At 35.7% G+C, this 21036-nt stretch overlaps 1 protein-coding gene and 1 long non-coding RNA gene across 2 annotated transcripts in view; one reads left to right on the forward strand and one right to left on the reverse strand.

Moving 5' to 3' along the window:
• Trdn (triadin) overlaps positions 1–21036 on the reverse strand; it is a 372838-nt gene that overhangs the window by 190551 nt on the left and 161251 nt on the right. Inside the window, exon 10 of the mRNA XM_040758270.1 lies at positions 14658–14735. Within this exon, the coding sequence (XP_040614204.1) occupies positions 14658–14735 (78 nt within the window). The remainder of the gene's footprint in view (positions 1–14657; positions 14736–21036) is intronic.
• LOC121144482 overlaps positions 1–21036 on the forward strand; it is a 35548-nt gene that overhangs the window by 231 nt on the left and 14281 nt on the right. The gene's annotated exons all lie outside the window — the stretch shown is intronic.

Below are 21036 nucleotides of genomic sequence, written 5' to 3' on the forward strand. Positions count from 1 at the left end.
GAAACAGAGTGTTCTGTGATTTTAGGCTTGGAGAATCTTTAACATTTTACCTTTAATTGGTCAAATTACTCATACTATATTTGAAATACCTTTATCTTTGCCATTTGTCTGTCATTTTTGGGAATGAAAGTATTCTAAGTTTTTTGTTTTGTTTGTTTTTAGACAGAACTATTATGGAATTTTTACCATGCTGAATGAGGATATCCAATGTACAATTCTAAGGAACACATCTCATTAAATACAGGAATTAATTCATCCCCTTAGGTATAGAGCTTTGTTACCTACAAGATCAAAGCTAAAACTTTGGTTTAGTGTTGGAAGCATATTTTATAGAGTCCCTTTTCACCACTCCCCGAGAGAATCCAGCATTATAAGGAGACATTCACACTTTGTCTAAATGTGTCTACAGAATACTTCCGCAGCTTGCTCATTCCAAAGGAGAAAGTTGAGAAGGTAAATTTTTATCATTCAAGAATTAGAGATACGGCAATTAAAATTCACTTGGCCTTCTCGACACGGTTTTGTCTTAAGCAAAGCATCTTAAAATTTTTGAATAAAGACATTTTAAAGTATTATTACATTCGGTTTCTTTTCTGGGAGAAATACGCAGCAGGACAGTTTCCATCTTGCTAAGATAATAAAAGTGCCAGGTAATCAAAAAAGTATTTACCAAATATCACCTTCTGATATCATGAGTTGGGAAAGGAGCTAACTAAATCTGAATACTTGCAAATATTTCTAAGAACATACTAATAATACCACAGTTACCTACAATCACAAGTCAGTACCTGAATCTATGTTTCCTACTGTGGAGGAATAAATATTTCATTAGAAAGTCTGCACCAATTAGTCAGTGGTGCACTGAACTTCACAGCAGTAAAAGAACGTACTTGAGGCTGTGAGTTGTAAGCTGTTCTTTTCAAGTTTTTAAAAGAGAATGTTCTTGGGCAATGAATCCCATGCTTTGAATTAATACAGTTGGGGTTTTATTATGGCAATACAGTATTCTTGCCTAAGTTCAGATTGAATTAATATTTCCATTATATACCTTGCCTGCAATTATAGCCATATACAGTGAGAATCACGAATAAGAGCTGAAATCCATAGAAAGGTAGATATAAATAATGTACTTTAATAATGTTTTTATGAATTCGGCCTTTAAGTTGTCATTATGGGACTTACTGTATTCGTGGGGAATTTCATCTAAAATGTCAGTTTCTAAAGATTCTACATTTCTCAAGCACTGTTGTCCGTGTTTCATAGATGATCAGAAGAAAAGAAATTACATTTTTCATTTATAAAAGACACAGGAATTTAATTATGTCTTACTTGGGCATAAAAATAATCCATGTTTTATTTATGAGTATGCTCCTTACTCGGACATTTTCTTCCTCAAAATTCAACAATTCTCTTCCCATGTGACAATGCATTCACACAGACATTTATCCTAACTTTGTCTTGCTGTTTTGTTTCCAACAGCTAGAGAAGGTTAGTAGTCTTTAATGATATCAGTTTTCAAATAGCAATTAAACGTGTGTGTAGGAGATGGAGTGGCAGCAAATTGTCTTTCTCTGACAAAATGGTCCTAAGCCTTGAAATGATGGTATGGGAAATCCTTGCTACAACTTGAAGCTCACAGTCAACAAAAATATTATTAACTTCTGCATAAGTTAACATCATATGAAAGAAAAATTAAGAGACTTAGTTTTCACTTCCTAACCCTTACAATACACGTTTCTCTTCCTTTTAGATGTTTGTATACCTTCCCGAAACCAGAAAACACACAACAGTTAATCATAGTTGCAATTTTTTCTAATACTCTAATTTCCATCAAAACTAAGAAATGAATGCAAAGAGTTTCAATTGTGTCTTATGTGTTATTCTTCCCCAAGTCTTTTAGCACAGAGATTATATGAACTCTACATGGAAGAGGAATGTTTTTCAATACTGCGGGACCAGGAGTGGTATATTTTTACTTCCAGTCAAATCGGGTCCCATTCCTTCCATGACACCCGGTTCCAACATTCCTTGTCACTGTCACCTTGTCTCTCTGAAGTGGCAGAGATTGGCTTGCAACCCAGTACATAGAATGACCATGGAAAATAGCATACAAGGAGATGAGCTAAATTGTATGAGTAGTTATCAGACTTTCCCATTGTTATCTCCATAGTGTAGGTTAAGAAAGAATGCACTGTGTCCTTGGTTTTAATTCTGTTCTTGACCTTTTCTAGTTGTACAATGTTGGGCATATATTCTTTAACAAACTAAATTTCAGGTAACTAACAAGCCATACCATGCTGTTTTGCTGTGCAGAATGGAAATAATTGAACTAAAATGTCTGGAATAAAGTAGCTATTAAAAATACAATGAACCCATTCCCTATGGAGGGATACTATTGCAGCCCAGATACGGAAAGAAGGGCCTGAACCCTCCCCAAAATGATGTGATGGACTTTGATGATCCCCCGTGGAGGGTCTCACTATCCCTGGGGAGTGAGTGGAGGGGTGGGTTGGGGGGTCAGTGCGTAGCATGGGAGGATAGGAGGGCAAGGGAATGGGGGGAAGGATATGTAAATAAGATTTTTTCTAAAAACAATAAAAATTGTCTTCAAAAATATAATGAAAATAATGATCAGCATTTGACAAATATTAAAAACATGAGTATATAATCTCTAGCATTTTTCTAGGTGTGATTTTTTTACTGATTTCTGTAAGTGCAAATTATCTATCTTTTTGCATCCAAGGAGTATGTGCCTAGAATAGGTGGAAGGCGGGGAGTACACACATAGAAACAAATCTGTTTACAACATAGTTGTGTTTCAGTGAAAAAGTTAAACTTTTGGCTGTCATTTGTTTGTGGTTTGTTAGCTAGCATTCACAGAAGTGGAGCTGAAATTTAGTATCTCAAAGCAGATGCTCAACATCACACAATGAGAAAAAGTCAAGAACAGAATCAGACCAAGGGCTCCCATGCTTTCTTATCCCACACCCTGTAGATAGCAATGTGGAAACTCTAATAATAGCTCATCGTAAACCCTCCATCTTCAACCATAAATTATAGGGAAATGACTGGTGTTTATTTAAATTTATCATTGCTTGATTTCTAACTTCTTATGAAATTCACATAATCTTTCACATATTAGCCAGTCTTACTGGGAACAGATTACTTTAAAAATCATTAGAGTTGCAAGTAGCCATTATATACTGTCTGTATTTCACAAGGGTTAAAGGAAGAGACGTGCTTAAGGTATATAATGTTCACCAGGCAGTAGTGGCTCATGCATTTAATTCCAGCACTTTGGAGGAAGAAGCAGGTGGATCTTTGTGAGTTCAAGGCCAGCCTGGCCTACAGAACGAGTTCCAGAACAGCTAGGGCTACTCACAGAGAAATCCTGTCTACAAAAATAGATATATGATGTTAGATGAAAAAAAGACACATGATATCCTACTTTGCTTTGATGATGCTGTGATAAAGGCCATGTCTAAAAACAAATTGGGAGAAGAAAGGATTTATTTGCCTTACAAGTAGCACTCCACCATTGAGGGAAGACAGGGAAGAAACACAAGGCAGGACCCTGGAGACAGGAACTTAAACAGGGACCACTGGGAAGCTGCTTCTTAGTCTGCTGCCAGATTCATTTTTCACCTATTTTATTTTTACACAACCCAGGGTTCACCTGCATAGGGATCATACCTCCTATATTATGTGGGGCTCTCCTACATCAGTCAGTAATCCAAAAAAAATGCCCTACAGACATGCTATAGGCCATTTGAATGAGTCAATACTTCAGTAGAGGGAGCCTCTTCCAACATATATCAACTTGACAAGTGAAATTAAATATTGCACTTTTTTGCAGTTTAGGAAATCTGAAAGTGTGACAATGCATTGTTTTCCTTAAGATTGATCATAGCTAAATCATTCTTAACTGTGATATTAAGAAAACTATAGAAAAAAAGCAGGACTGCTTGGGTTACTTTTGAAAGAAGAAGAAACATTCCTGCCAAGACTTTGAAACAGGAGCATGCTAGGTACATAAAAATCATGCTGGATTAGTGAACATAGGCAGAGTGCAAAACTCAGGGGCTTGGTCCTACTGTGGTCACCCATGTGGAATATTGTGACTTATGCTGAGAATTTTTCTTCTCATGGTAATATAGGGGACAATTAGGCTACATTAAGCAGATAAGTTCCGTGCTCCTAGGTGATGGTAAGGGGAGGACTTTGATCCTTGATCGTGGAAGATATCCCATTGGATTATGCAATGAGATGTTAAGGAAGAATTAGGGAAAAATCTGAGAACATGTTCTTTTGTTGTTGTTCACCATTGAATTTTCCTTTGATTTTTATCTGGTGATCTTCAAAGAAGAGAAACCATGACATAATGAGAGACATTACTTGCAATACAATTGTCACTATGACAGCAAGGGTCTTTAGATTGAGGACTTCACTTGAGTTATCTGCCATAACTAAACTGACCTTTTAGAACCCAAACCCATTTTCTTTGCCTTCAATTTTCTTTAGTAATGGATGAATTATCCATGAAAGCAGTGCCCATTATTGGCTATTAACAAATAGCTACCAGGCTGCAATTCCTGAACAGTTTCCAGTGGCTATTTAGAGACTTTTAGCTATGCAATTTAGTCACTGAAATTAATAAATGCTTGTTTAATCTTATGCTAATACAGATGCAAGGATCAGTAATAATTAGAAAGCATTCGCTCCTGATGTGAGAAGCAAAATTGGAAGAGAATGTTCACATTAAGGATTTTGAGAGACAAGGGCAGCGGTTCATCCCAGGAAGGATGAGTGAGGAAAACCAGAGAGACCTGAGGGAAACCCTCAGCCTGAGGCAAGATGCTGTGTGGAGCCTTGCTATGGCCTGTATATTTCAAGCATTACAGCTCACACAGCTGCAGTATTAAAGGTATGCAGTAATAGCTTGTATCTACAAGCAGGGAACCCCAGATCCTATGAAGTAAATATTTTAGAGGATTCTGGTTCTTTGAACTTTGAATTTGATTTTGCTCATAGTACCATATTAACTTTCTTCTGTGAAGCTCAAGTGTACTGGGATAAAAGGGGTCTCAATTAATTACTTACTTTTGATTAAATAAAAATTTAAAATGTTATAGTTTGGGTTTGAACCAAGATAAGCTCAAGATGCCAAGAAACTTCACTAATATAAAAAAAGGCACATGACCTTGGATACATTAGAATATACTTAATTCATAGGTAAATACATGTACACCTGTAGCTAGTGAGACTGTGGGCTCAAGGGAGGTTACATAGAATTTCAAATTTTATGTAAATGACAGAACAGGGATATAAATCTAAGGATGAATGCAAAACTCGTCTGCACCCTGTAATATGGAAAGTGAAAATTTTCACTCCCCTTGCACACTTACTGATACAAGGAAAGGGAAAAAAGTATTTTCTTGCCCTTCCTTCATTATCTAACTTGTATTTTTTATTCTATCCCAATGAAAATTCTTTGATCTAATAACTTATTTTTTCTATAACTGAGTTTTTAGTACAAAAAAAGAATTCAAAGGGAAGAAATATTTAATGCATTTTTCAATCACCAAATGTCTTTATCAATTAAACTTAATGTTTAAAATGAAGAAAATTTCCCCTAAATCTTTCAGAAAGTGCAGAGGACTTTTAAGATAACTGACTGTATTAATATTGGGTGTGGTACAATTATAAAGATGAAAAGTCTTATGTGTTCTCATGTTTTGTCTTGTTTTCATTTTCTAAATGTGAGCCAGTGAAAGGATGTATGTGAAGCCCAGTGAAAAGGACCCTTAATGTTTTACTTTTCCTCTAAGGTTTTTAAATGTCGAAAGAAAAATGCTCACTTAAAGTCTGGTTGACTTATTATGAAGCAAGTAGCCGCCAATCCATATGCATTTATCTTATCAAGCAACTCTAGAAAGTATAGTTGTTCTTTGTTATTGTTTCCTGCTGTTGCTATTCTGAGATTCTCTTTTAAACAATTTGGTTTTATGCAGATTCATTACTTCTGCAAGATGTTGTTGTAAACATTGACAAAGCATTTTCTTTATTTCATGGGGACAAGAAAAACTTAAACGCCAGGATGCTTTTCTAACAGCTTTTTATTTTAAGCATTTAGGCTGAATGAGATTACTTTTTCTGTATTTTCCTTATTGTTCTATGTTTGCCAGTAATTGTGAGTGGACTGTGAATGCCCTTTCATTATGTTTGAAATATCAAGAATTCTCTAATGCATTAAAAATTGAGCTTTACATTGTCATCACTAAAGTATTGCTATTCAGGGGGAAAGTTGGTTACAAATAACAGTCAAAATTAGCACTAGAATACCATTCCAAAGAATTTGTCATTTTCATAATAGACCTCTGAGAAATTTGAATTTTATTTACTAAAATACATCAGAGAGACTCAGTTGTTATTTCCAATATGACATGACTTTAGATTACAAAAAGACACTGTTATGTTGGCCATATTTATAAGAATGGTTTAAGGTTTAATTGAAGTCTTTCAATTTTTAAATATATGCTTAATATATATTATTTATTAAAATGGAATTAATGCCCATTATAATAACTCAAATTTTCATGTCACAGGGATCTTACTATGTCAAATTCAGTCTCATTTTAACTTATGAACTACATACACTTTTCATCTCCTATAGAGTATACTAATGGAGGATTATATGTTTATATCTTTTCCTTAAGGTTTATTCCTCTAGCATCAAGCATCACCCTTAATTGAAATGTCTCATATTTTTCACTGTGCAAAACTTCCAAGATACTTTATGCCATTTGGCCAGAACAGAAGAAGTTTCAAAGGTGTGGCCACTTTTTCCATTGATCATTAAGGAAGAATAACATTTACCATCAACTTGCATGATAGGAAGAAGTATTTGTATTAAACCAATACAAATAGCAAATGCCTACCTTAGTTTTTATTGTACATGTAAACAAGAGCTTTAAAGGAATCACTTCTTGCTTCATAAAATAACATGAGCAAAATTTGTTAGCCCAAAAATTCTAATCTGAATTCTACAGTAAGAAACTGATAGAAAATCACAGTAGTACAAAAACTACATGTCCTATTTTTTGCCATGATAAAACACTAATCAAAACTAATTTAGGGAGACAAGGATCTACTTCGTCTTATAACTTCCAGGTCACAGTCTATCCTGAAGGAAGTCAGGCTGGGAACTCAAGGCATGAACCTGGAGTCTGGACCCGAGGAATAGCCCAATGCTTCTACTAGCTTGTTCATTTTGCCTCTGAAGTGGGAATTTTATTACCATGCTCCTTTATACTCAGTGCTTCAATAGGTTTCCCTACAAGTGTGTGTCTACAAGTGTTGGAAACATTGGACTTTCAAGGACTAATATTTTCAAGAAACAACTCTTTAAAATTAATCTGTTTCAAGATAGATAACTACATAGATTTATGGTAGATAGATAGGTAGATATAAGATAGATAGATGATAGGTATATATATATACATATATAGATAGATAGATAGATAGACAGACAGACAGACAGACAGACAGACAGACATAGATCTAGATCTATGTAGATACATTTCCAGTAAGATTGTTGGTTTTGGTTCCTCTTCTCTGGAGAATTCATATTAAGTCAACAGTTTTCCTCTAATTTCCACACCTTTCTTGGATGTAGTTTATCCTCAGAGGACTCATATCTATGATTGACCTACTTTGTAGGTTTATTTGCAATTAAGATTTATTTGCAAACACTCATATGAGTGTTTGGAGATAATTTGTCCCATGGGTGATTGATAAATGTTCTTTGAAATGCACATCTATCTAAAGAAATAGAGAATAACTGTAGTAAGAGATTAATGCCTTCTTAAAAGCAAACAAAACAAAAACCAAGATCAGAGGGGCTTGATCCTGTGAGTATTCAGGATAACAATACACATGTTCTCTAAAAGCATTTCATCATAACCTTTGATCCACCAATACTATCATAGATATGAGTTCTCCATAGCATTCTTCATGAACTGTTGTGCTAGCGTTAAATTAATAACCCACTATTTGTATCATCTTTCTTTCTCCACATTCTATATTACACCATTTCACATTGGAGCTGTTAATTTGTGTGAACAAAGATCAACTTCCTGCCAAACAAGTAGCAAAGACTTCAAGTACTTTCCAGGTCTAGTCTCCACAGCGGCTTTTATATGGGTGATTTCAATCAATGCCCAAGTCATCTACATGCTGGTATTTCAGGACTCTGAACAAAGTTTCAAGAGATCATAGGAACAGTCAGGTATAGTAGTACACATCTTTAATCCCAGTACTTTAGAGGCAGAGCAAGATGGATCTCTGTGAGTTGAGACCAGCCTGGTCTACATAGTGAGTTTCAGGGCAGCCTGGGTGATGTAGCAAGTCCCTGTCTAAAAAACCAGAGAGAGATGTGAGAGAGAACTCATATTTTTAAAAGAAAAATAAATGGACATATATTCCTTGTTATCTGGTTTACAGAAATTGTTGCATTTACCATTTTCTGTGTTGATAGTCATGTTTCCTTACTGAAGTTCATAACATGCAGTTGTTCAAATTTTGCATCTCTTTTCAGCCATTTTTATGGATTGTAAATATCTCTGTTCCTCTGTCTCTTGAGGCTAAAAGTTGATATGAGCTTCCAGTTTGAGCTATGTCTGGAGTGCTCCACTACAACTCTGCTCAGACATTCACAAATATTTCATTCTTCAAGCACATGAATTCACATATTTGAGTGACCCGGGCACTATGATGCACGAAGCCAGATCAAAATTAATCTTACTACCCCTCAAAACCCATTCTCAATCCTAATATCATTCATTTGCCCAAGTTGGATAAGAGCTTTACCCATTATATGGAGCTCTAACACTTAATTGCCATTCAGAGATAATGGGAAAAGCACTGAGCCTTGTTAAGAGACACCTGGCCTCAAATTACAAATATGCCATTTTTAGATTGCCATTGTAGGCAATATCCTTGATTTCTCTGATCTTCTCTCTAAAATTATTGCATCATATTCAGTTCCTGGATTTTTACTGTAATTGTAACCCTTTAAAATAAAGGCACAAAATAATAATAATAATAAAATAAAGGCACATTTCCCACCTTGAGCAGTGGCCCCCTAAATGTGTCGTATGTTTTGAACCCTCCAAATGATTTGTCATCAATTCATCTTTTCTAAAGAATACTGGCTTAAAGTTGGATAAAACCCAAGTATAATAGAATTAATGGAGTAAAATAGATACTAAATTCTTGTTTTATTTGTTTATGGTTTATACTTCATAAGATACATGTCACGCAAAACCTGAGGTCACCAACTTCTTGGGTTTAGTAGAATTGTGAGAAAAACATTGGTAGTTCCTATAGAACCTTGTCCTATAATGCATCCTATGGTAAGCATATTGATTTTTATATGATTCTCCTTTCCCATCTGTATCTACATAAATCTAACTACTTATTCTTTCTAATCCAGAATAGATCTTGCAGCACTAAATAACCTGCCTCATTCATAGCTTGCCTTCTTCCAACTAATGCAACCTTTGTGATATAATCAAGATACTTATCTATAATGGTTCATAGTTGTTCTGACAATATTGACATCTCTTTAGACACTGTTAACTGTACTTTCACATCTACAGTAGCTATTATCACAAAGTAAAACCATCTAGACTTAAATTTGTGATTACGACAGCTTATTACCAATCTGTCCTCTGGGTAAAAAAGTCAAACAAGAGAGAGATATGTGGGCAGAAATGCCACAACAGACTATGTGTTCCACTTGAGCACAGCTTCCACAGTGAAGAAGCGAACACATGAAAGACATAACATGTCAATTGTTCTATCAAGATCATGCAGAGCTGAGATTGAGTTGTGTGATTCTTGACTTCTCTTTAGAGTTTCCTGATATACATACAAGTTACAAATTAATATTAATTGTATATTCATGAGTAATATAAAAGTGTTGCAACAAATATCCGTGTACTTACTGTGAGATAATTAAAATATATGTTTGGATAATTTAACCTCTTCCTACCACAAATATGCTACAATATAAATTTCCTGGTGATTTCACATTGAATGTCTGTTATTTGTTTAAGGGTATTTTTCCATTCTTCAGTGACCAATGATTAAAAACTAGAGGTTTCAGAGAGTTGTGCTGATTTAAGTGAAAGAAAATAACCACAGTAATTTATTTAAAAATGAATGAGATCATATCATATAAATTTGCTTATTCAAGGATTTTGGGATTTTTTTCTACCATTATTAGTAAGAGACTGGAGTTATCCTGTTTAATTACTGAGGACTCTGTTAAACTAGAGAAAGCCTGAATCTTAAAAAAAAACAGTCTTCCTTTGAGAAGACATACATAGAAATGTTGACCAACACTCGAGAGTAAGACATTTTTCCTACTGAGTTGCAATACCACCAGGAATTTAATATTACAAAGTTTATTCTGAGTTAGGAAAACTAATCATGCTGATGTCTCTCTATGTTTTGTGGACAACTATAGTGACATTTTGAATCTATGGACCTGTCTGTCCCTGCCAGAAGAAAAGTCTATGCACTTTAAAAGATTATGGAAATTAATAGTATATTTAGGTCCATTTTAAAATGAGTGTTAGTTGAGAATGTCAAGATTTAAGTATAAATTGATAATAGTACCAAATGATTTACTTAATTGATTACCATGTAAGATCCTTTTAAAGTTATTGCAACTAATATTCCAGAGACCAATATTTAATAATCAAAGAGAACACATAATGAAATATGCAATTAGTTCCCTTTGCATGCAACTATCAAAACAATAAGAACTTTATTACAGTTTACAAATCATGTTCCAGAGAGAACACAGTCATAAAGGAAAGCTAGGTGCAACTTCAAGACTCTAAATGAGTGGCCTGAGATAGGAGTACAATGATCTTCCTTCCATACAACAAGTACCTGATGTAGAAACTCATCGTCAAGGTGCTATGAAAGTACAAAGGCTTTTTTATTAAAAAGCTTTACAAATATATAAAGTTTTATCTCCAAGGTTGACAAGCTTTTAGGTTTCTATTGAAAAAGTTCTAAGTTGTTTCCAAACTCCTTGAGCAAATCTAATAATCTAGTCTCTATAGAAAAAGGCACTACTTTAAAAACATTAAAATTGTAACATGTTTACACTTCTACAATTTACCCACATTCTGCAAAACAAATTGCATACTTCCGTGTTATGTGCAAGTTTTTCTTTCTCACATAAAGCTATTTTCTTGCAAGTTGTTCCTAAGGAAGTTGCAGACCAAAATAGTGCATCAAGAGGACTGGCATAATCAGCTTCACTAAAAGCAGCTTGATTAATACTAAATATGTCCTAGTTCCTAATCAATTATGTTAATGTAGTCACAGGCTGCACATCTGAAATGCTTGACAAAGCAACTGAGCTTAGCCTGTGTGGATACAGTCTGCTTCTTGGGAGTTGTTTAGTACTAGAAGCCTCAATAAGAGGGCCCTGTTTCTCTGCACACAAGCTGTTCCTATTTGCAAAAGGCTCACAGTCTCCAAAGACTGTTAATTTATTCACTCAAACATAATATGGAATCTAGGGATGAATTGACAAATTAATCATCCTTTAATTGTGATAAAGATCCCATTGTAAAAATTATACATCATTTTCCAGGTGTCAGGTTGAAAGGCAAAACATTTTTATTAGCGTTTTATGAACTTCAGCAAGGAGATCAATTAGAGCAAACATTTGAAGAATCCTACTATCAAAGAGTGCCTATAGTTACAAAATCTGAGTTACTTGATTTGTGACCAACTCTTTAGAATCCAATGACGTTTATGAGGACACTAATATATGTAAGTGTTGGCTTCTTCTGTTAACATTGGGCATGGAGATGTCAGCCTGGCAGTTTATGTAAGTTATTTAAGTTACTTGAGCTGCTAAAGTCCATATTCAAAAAAGAATATGCATTTTATTTTTCTTCTTTATTTTATGTTTCGGGATTTGTATTTCTGGGTTCTAGAATATTTGTTCTAAGTTCCTTTTTCCCTTTTCTTTAAATATACATGATCATAGTTGAGATTTTCAAAGTTTTGTTGTTATTTAACTTCAATATGAACTCTTAACTTACATCAAAGTACATCAAAGCAAGTACAAAGAATGATAAAGACTAGATGTATGTTGTTTCTAAAAAAATGATAAAGCAATTGGCTTCTCAAAACAATTTAAGCAAATATAATTGCATAAGGTAGACATTTAAATTTGCTTTCACTAAGCTTAAAGCTTACCAAAGATTGCAAACTGAATATGTCATCATTTATGTCAAGATCTTCATGCTGAATTACTGAGTCTCAATGTAACTATTAAAGATGGAGTCTTTTGGGAAGATTATGGTTGAATGAGTTCATGTTGGCAGAATCCTTATAGACCTGCCTCCACTATAGAAGGAGGAACATCAGAGCATGACTTCTCTACGTTTGGGACCGAGTGTGAGAAAGATGCTTAGAAAATTATCCTCTGAATCTATCAGGGCTGAAACCCTTATGTTAGCCTTCAAGTTTCCAGAATTATAAGAAAATAAGTTCTTATCCTGTAAGCTACCCAGTCTACTGTGCCTTGGTAAGGCTTTTCCTTGCATCTCAGAGAACACGGTTAATCAGGCAAACTTATACATCAACATTTAACACATTGTTCACTCACAAAGAAGTAATGTCTGGAGACAAGTTGAGGAATGGGTTAATTAAGACATGGAAGTGGAGACCATAGTGTCTTGTTCTAGCCAGAGGATCACACTGACAAATAAGTATAAGGGCAAAACAAAACACCTTGTAACTGAAGGGAACAGAAAACATAAGTTCTATAGCTTTGACTAGATTGTAGCATTCTCTAAACACTAAAGACTGTCCCTGAAGAGTGTGAGCAAGGTATTTATGTACTCTTCACTAAGGCATAGATTCTAACAATCACATGAAAGCAACTTTTTGCTTCCTAGTTTGGAATTAATGTAGTGCTGACTTACAGTTTGCTTAGGGATTTTGTTTAAAATTTGAAACCCATTATTCATCAAATTCCTTTAGCTAACCAAACCGAAATATTTACACACTATATAACAGGTCATTATAATTCATAATCGGCATGCGACTCCTTACCTGCTTTCTGTTGACATTTATCTGACTGTCTTATAAAAGAGGCAGATACTTAGCTTGAACTGTTTGGTGTTTGTTCAGAGAATGAGAAATCAAATTGTCTACATAACTGACATTCTAGTCACTCTGAATGCCATCTTTAGCCAAGGTTTTCAAGGCACTCAATTAAATTAATAGCATTCTTGGAAACGTGTGGCAGTTCAGAGCAGATAGGAATTTAACACTCAAAACATGTTCCTGAAATAGCAGCATCAACCACACTTGATAGATAAAAATGCTTAAGTTCAGGACCCAGCCTAGACTTGGTGAATTAGAGGCCATGTTTTCACAGGAGTATGAGGTAATATGTATGTACCTTCAGTTCTGAGAATTACTGCTAGGGTAGTCCTGAGTACCACCAAAACATACTGTTTTCATTAGAAACCTGCATGGAACTCACCATCAATAGTAAAGCATATTTCCTTCTGCGTGTATACACAGGCCACTTCTTTGATGAAGCCTTGATAGTGTGAGCCTGTCATGACCATGTATGGAAACCAGAAGCAATGGGCAGCTATTGGACAGTGTGTGAAGAATGTGCATGAGGAGGGGGCATAACTGTGAACTGTGCACAAAGTCTCTTTTGGTAGTGAGGAAATGCGGACAATTTGTATTGGTAGTGACATAAAACATTAGTTGCACATTTGCTTAGATTATTTGTGCTTTTACATTGCTAAACTGTATTAGAATGGTGGGAGCAGTATTTTAATTTATTAGTGAATTTCTGACAATTAGTAAAATATCTTACATGATCTCGTTGGGACTTACTTTGAAAATACTAAAGATAACTAGTGGATAAGACTTGAAGAAATGACTAAGTTTCTAGCAGAACTGATTACAGTGACTTCCCTCTTATTTTGCTGAGGATAGTGTTTGTTTACTTTGTTTTTGCTTTATTTGTTTTTGTTTTGTCCTTCCAAGGTCCTATTCTGAAGAATTATTGTTGGTCATAACTACAAATTGCATATAGCACATATAAACTAAGTACAGTTTCATCCCTTTCATAAATGTAGTCTGCCCATGAAAATTTAATAACATCTAGAAGGCCGTAGAGTAGTCAATTTAAATAACTCCCAAGTTTGGATAATTCATAAAATGTAGGGTTCAAATGCAGACCCTGTCATGTAAGTCTTTAAATACCAATTATCCAAGCCATGGTGAAACTGCTGAATGGCAAGCCATATTCTTGCCCATTTCTTCTTTCAGTTTCAGGGTAGGACACTGGTCTTCCTCCAAGAAGGCAGAGTTCACCCATATGAAATTCTATCTTAGAAACTTTTATTTTCTACAAAGACATAAATTGAAATTTCAAGAAAACAAAAATTTGCCTTCTGAATAGTAAATTTACGTAAGAAAATACTGGGACTTCTTTTAATTTTGTTATTTTATTTTGTCTTTTCATATTATTTTTTAATCTACAATAGAATTATTTATGTGGGGGGAAAAACACTGCAAAACTTAGTACTTGCCTTGAGGAGCTGGAGTTGACAGAGCAGGTCTAAAAGCTGGTGCTGCCGGTGGTGGTGGTGGTAAGGCTGGGCTTTGTCCTGTGCATGCCAAGCAGGAGATGAAAAAATGTTAATAGATTGAACATCCATAACTAAAATAGCTAGATCTATCTCATGCATGCATAATTCATAATTCTGAGTTATTAATTAATACTCTTATGCAGCGAGGAAACTGTTACAAGGTGACATCTTTAAGATGATGAGCCCACGGATTCTGTTATCTCCAGTGCTAGTTCTGGACATAATTATTTTTCACAGATGTATATCCAATGTCAGACCCCTCTACTGGATTGCATGATGGGAAATCTACATGTGATCAAGTAAAGCAATTTTTTGTTTTGAATTGCACTTGAGATTATGGAAACTAAAATCATAGAAGCAGAGAAGGATCCCAATCTGCAGAGAAGTATCACTTTTTTTTCATTTATAAAATCTTCCCAATGGTCAGGTGGTGGTGGCACACGCCTTTAATCCCAGCCCTCGGGAGGCAGAGGCAGGCGGTTCTCTGTGAGTTCGAGGCCAGGCTGGACCGACAGCATCCAAAACAATACAGAGAAACCCTGTCTCGTAAAAACCAAAAAAAAAATCTCTCCAATGACATAGTAGGGCAATAAAAGAAGGTTGAAAATTCATAGCCCTTTTTGATATTAAACCAGTGCATTTCATTTCCCCTGTCAAAGTGAATGACCTGGAGTTGAGTAAATAATTAGCAGAAGATAAAATATATTCAGATATATAGAAACTTGAAGGGTCCTCTCGAGTTTCTGAGCTCATTATTAAGTGAACCAACAACAAAATTTCCACAATCATTCTAAGTCCTTTTCCATCCTGATTATTTCTTTAATTAACCAATACAATTGGAATCATGAACTGTAATAGTAGCTATCTCATGGTGCCATATGAACTACTTGCATAAAGTTTTACTATTAATTGCCAACTCATAAGCTCTTGCTGTGTGTTTTGATGTAGGAATTGACATGGGCATGGGTCCTTTGAAAATCTCTCTGGCAACTAGATATTATCAAATGTCAGCAGACATGCAGGCTTAGTGGGAGCTTTTCAGTTTTAGAAATCTTGAAAATTAGTTCTCTGTGGCAAATTACTGTGCAGCAAATGGCACAATCAGAGTTTTATACATACTGCCTCCTAGGCCTATGTCCTCATATCAAACAGAATTCAGCCTTCACTCAATACATAATTTTCTTTTATTTGTTAAAATTAGACAGACTGATTTAGGAGTGCGTTCCAGTATGAAAAAACCAAACAGATGAGTGCATGGAATACAGGCTATATACCCAGAAAATATAAGACTATATTTTCATTTTTTCCTCATGGGAACAAGACTTGATAGGTAACATATAAATTCAGTGAGTCAAAAGAAGGTAGGGCTTGAGAAGGCCGAAACAGAGTTTGACACATCTAATCTCTCCATAGCATTTATATATATATGCTTACAACATACCAGAAATTATGCATATTTCATATATCATGCATTAAAGCTTTTAACATTTACAAGATGATCAGGGATAGCTATGATACTCTCTAGAGTTTTTAAAAATTAGTCAAATGTAATTATGACATCCAGTTCCTAAGGAATGGACCTGACTCTGGATGCAGGCTCAGAATTGCAATGAAAAATGTTGCTCACCAATGCCCTGAGGCTGGCAGAGGGCCTGTATCTATAAGGGCTCAGCTCAAAACAACAAAGCCCCTTCTCTAAATTTCTGATTTGTTGTAGGCAAATGTATTATATACTGGGAAGGATCTGGAAAACTCTTAACAAATATTTCTAAGATAAAAATATATGCATGCATGCATACATACATACACATACATACACATATACATACATATATATATACATATACAGACAAATAGTGAAGCAATAAGCATGCTGGTGCTTCAGTGGCATAACTTACATACAGTATTCATTTCTCACCACAGATTCTTCACAGTCACAAATACTTTAGTATGCTCTGCCAAATGTCTGGTTAGGGTTAGTGAGAAGACTTGCTTGGTAAAATCCTTTTAATGTAATCATGAGAAGCAAAGCATGAGCCCCAGAATCAATGTCATGGATGCATGTGTGATCCCGACATGGCTATAATAATATGGGATGTTGTCCTGTCTAGATTTTCTTTTGTCAGCTTGACACCGGGGAAGAGGAACTGCAATTGAGACAATGCCTAGGACTTCCTGTACACAAAGCTGCAGGCCATTTTCTCGATTACTGACTGATATTGGAGGGGCCCAGCTCACTGAGGGTAGTGCCACCCTGGGGCTCTGTTCTTGGATTGTATAAGCAAGCAGGCTTTGGAGGACAAGCCATGTGAAGCAAGCAAGTGAGCACCACTCCTCCATGGCTTCTGCTTTTCTTCCTTCTTCCACGTTTCTGCCCTGAGTTCCCTCCTGACTTCCTTCACTGATGGATTGTGATCTGAAAATGCAAGATGAAATGAACCCTTTCTTCTCAAACTTGCTTTTGATCGTCGTAGTTCATCACAGCAATAGAAACCATAAACAAAAATTGATATCAGGAGTAGGGTACTGCTGTTATAGATCTGGCAATATGTATTTTTATGGGGATTAGGGAACAACTTTGAAACTTTAGGCTGAGTGTTCAAGGTTAATGTGGGAACAAAGAAGATAATGCTGAGAGACATACAGATGATGGAATGTGGGTGTGTGAACTTTTATAGGGACATTTGGGAATCCCTTAAAGACTCAATCAAGGACATTCAATATTTTGAGTTAAGAATCTGTGGTTCTGGTTGCATGGACTTGGTTAAAGAAAGACTGGCATCACTGACACCAAGTGCTCTGGGAAGTATTTCTTCAGGGTCAGCACATAGAAGCTGTGTTCCAGAAAGGACCAAGGCGGATGCCAAACTTGGTGATGTGCAAGAGTCTCCCAAGTTGTATTGTTTTTGAAGGCATTAAGGGGTTTAGGGAGAGCAGGTGAAGCCTGACTCTGTGGTACAGCTTTGGTGAATGTTCATATACAATTGTGTTAGAAGCCAGAGGGTTAAAGGGATTGGGGAGCAAAGTTGAGGTTTGCCACCATATTGCAAGTTTGGAAATCTGAAAGAGAATCCAATTAAGGCAACTCATAGTAGCATGGCACAGTAACAGTGGAGACCAAAAGCTTTTGGAGATGCCACAACCATGGGACTACCACCATAGATGGTAGTCAGTGCAACTCCACAACTTCCTGAGCCTAGGAGAAAAACCCGTGTGTGCGTGTGTACTGTAGATGGCAGAGCCAGAGAAGTGGAACTTCCAAGACTCTTTGGAGCCCATACAATCATAAATGGGTGCTAGATATTAGGCACTAAACTTTCTACAATGGTAAATCTTGGTTTTGCATTAGTCTAATTGTGACAGTGCACTGATTCATCCTTCCAGAATAGGAAAGAATGTAAAGAGTTAATAGACTTTGGAATATTAGAGGATTTTGGATTTTGAAAGAGATATTTGGGTGTTTTAAAGAGACTGAACTTTTAAAACAATAGTAACCTAACAAGAATATATGTGGAAAGATCAGTATAGCTAGATATTCAAAGGCCAGCTTGCCTGGCCTACACAGCCACAAAGGGATCCTGTCTCAAACAAGATCAAAGACAAGGACTGACATGCAAGCTGTCCTCTTACTTTCAAACTCATACTGTGTCATGTGCATACACACACACACACACACACACACACACACACACGTGCACGCGCGCACACACACACACACATTCAAAAAAATAAAATGGCTAACTGTGTGGATGCAATTCAGCCAGTGCAGTCAGTAAATAAGAACAAGAGAAACAGGAGACGCCACAGCTGTTTTCCTCCAGAGCATTAATGCAGATAGTATGGAGAGGGGAATTTTTAGCCTAGGACACACTTATTATAATGCACCAAAATTAAACAGGCATGCTAAAATATAGATGGAACCTTAATAGAGACTTATAGAAAGACTTTTTCTATGATCAAATACTGTCAAAGAACATTGGAGCCAGACCCTTTGGCAACACACAAAAATGTTTATTATACATATTTAAGTATAATATATGTATGATATAATTTTAAAATGAAAGTAATGTTTTTAGTATAAAGACAGCATGCTAAAGACTCAGATGAATGAAGGTGAGAGTTGAGCTCCATAACCTGCAGGCAGTGCAAACTTGAGAGTCTCATGACTTTGCCAAGCCTCAGTTTGGGACTTTGTAAGTATGAATAGCTTTTAAGGGTGTTAAGAGGATTAAATGATGGAGTACCCAATGCACACAAGATACTCAAAATATTATTTTTTTCTTTCATAATGTATTTACAATTTAAATCCCATCTAATTACAAAGGGGGATTTGAAGCCATATTTTTGAAGTAAGAAAACAAAAGTAAAGATAAAATTGAATGTGACAGATACTGGAATTCATTTGTAGGAAAAAGGCTTATAATTTTATTTGATATGTATTTTTTTGGAGCTCCTGAGAATTGTTACTCTCTGAAGGAAAGATTTAGGTTCTTGAAATGAACATTGTCACTCTAAAAGTGCCCTTCGTTTTACAAGCTGTTACCTGAGAAATCCCTCTGGCACTCAAACATGTTGAGTTGGCTTATTTGCATAAAATCTGAATGGTCTGTTTGTAAGATGCCAGTATTTCAGAGTTGCTTGATTTTTTGTTTTTTTTTTTTTTTCAGTTTTTTTTTTTCTCACACACAAATCAATTTGGTTGTTTGGGAATGAATTAGATTCTACAGGCCTCAGTATTCAGGTAGAAGTCATTTAAATTTTTACTGTTAAAATGATGACTGGGGCCGGGCGGTGGTGGCGCACACCTTTAATCCCAGCACTCGGGAGGCAGAGGCAGGCGGATCTCTGTGAGTTCGAGGCCGGGCTGAACCGACAGCCTCCAAAACAATACAGAGAAACCCTGTCTCGTAAAAAAAAAAAAAAAAATGATGGCTGGGATGACTCAGGGTACTAAGTGAAGTAGGAAGTTAGGAGCTGAATTCAGATTAAATGAAGGTAAACATAGTTCACTATAAGAAGTTCAGTCTGTCTAGTCCATAGTGAATCATGGTCTCTGGTTGCAAACTATTTCTAGAAAACAGAAGTCAGCTCCATGTATGCTCTAGCAAAGGTTTTAAGAAAAACATATCCCTCCGAGGCCTCATAGAGACTTTATGTGGTAGGTTTTCACCACATTTTCTTTGAGTCATTGAGTGAGTATTGATAATCAAGAAGACTTCATTTTCCTTGAGGTAGTGAGTATTGAATTAGATGAACAAGAAGACTTCAGGAAGACTTTCAATCCTACAAACCATGGATGACTGGGGATTCTAGATGGAAACCTCCAAGAATCATCACTGATAAGTGATCATTGAGTTAACGTTCATTTGCATGTTTTAAAAATACAAAGGTTTATATTATAAAATCCCACCCCAATCTGTTTTATTTGGGGGAGTTGGGTTTTATTCTCGTTTGATGAAAGTGTTTGTAAATCAATAACTGGAAGCAAAATGAAAAATTTTAAGCATTTATTTGAAAAATAAAAGATATTGCAACTTTTCATAACGTATCTATATTTTTTGTAGCTCATTGGAGTAGTTCTGCAGTTTACATTTAAAATTGATAAAATTAACTGAACACTGGGCTATATTTTCAATTAGGATGTGTGGTTAGGATAATAGCATATATCAACAGGCGCTTCTTGACTTTCAGGTTTCCATACTGAGTAACTCAGTCCTCTACTTCAGATTTTTACAGCACTTGCATGTGGAGGGAAGCCACCGCACAGCATATATTGGCAACTACTTCTTCCTTCACCACTTTTCAAACCCAGGGGCAGCCCTACCTTAGAACAGAAAGGTATAGAAGCACACAATAGAATAGGGTGTGTGGAAGAAAACCAGAAAAGAGGGGAGAGGGGAAGGGAAGAATGAAAGAGGACTAGAAATAACAGATAAGAAAGAAAGCTAAAACATGTAGAGCCCAAAGGACAAAAGACATACTGAGGCATAGTCAATGGGGAAAAAATGAGATAAATATCTGGAGGAAAGTAAGGCTGCTCTCAACATGTAATTTCTTCCTCGTCCCCTTTCAGAACCCTGCAATTTCAGATTTATTTACAGTGGCATCTTGGTTGTTTTAAGCAATAATTTAACCCTTCAGTAAGTTCTTCAGGATAAGGTTTTCAGTATTAGAAATTCATTTTCAAACTTGATATAAGCCATATAACGTGTTTTGGTCATGATCTGTTGAATAGCTCAAAGATTTGTTATTTCAGCTGTTGTGAACACACCTCCATTCATTTATGGGGTCTTTTTCTGTGTATTTCACATAACATCCA

Source organism: Mesocricetus auratus, unplaced genomic scaffold (assembly GCF_017639785.1).
Source record: "Mesocricetus auratus isolate SY011 unplaced genomic scaffold, BCM_Maur_2.0 Super-Scaffold_100018, whole genome shotgun sequence".
NCBI lineage: Eukaryota > Metazoa > Chordata > Mammalia > Rodentia > Cricetidae > Mesocricetus > Mesocricetus auratus.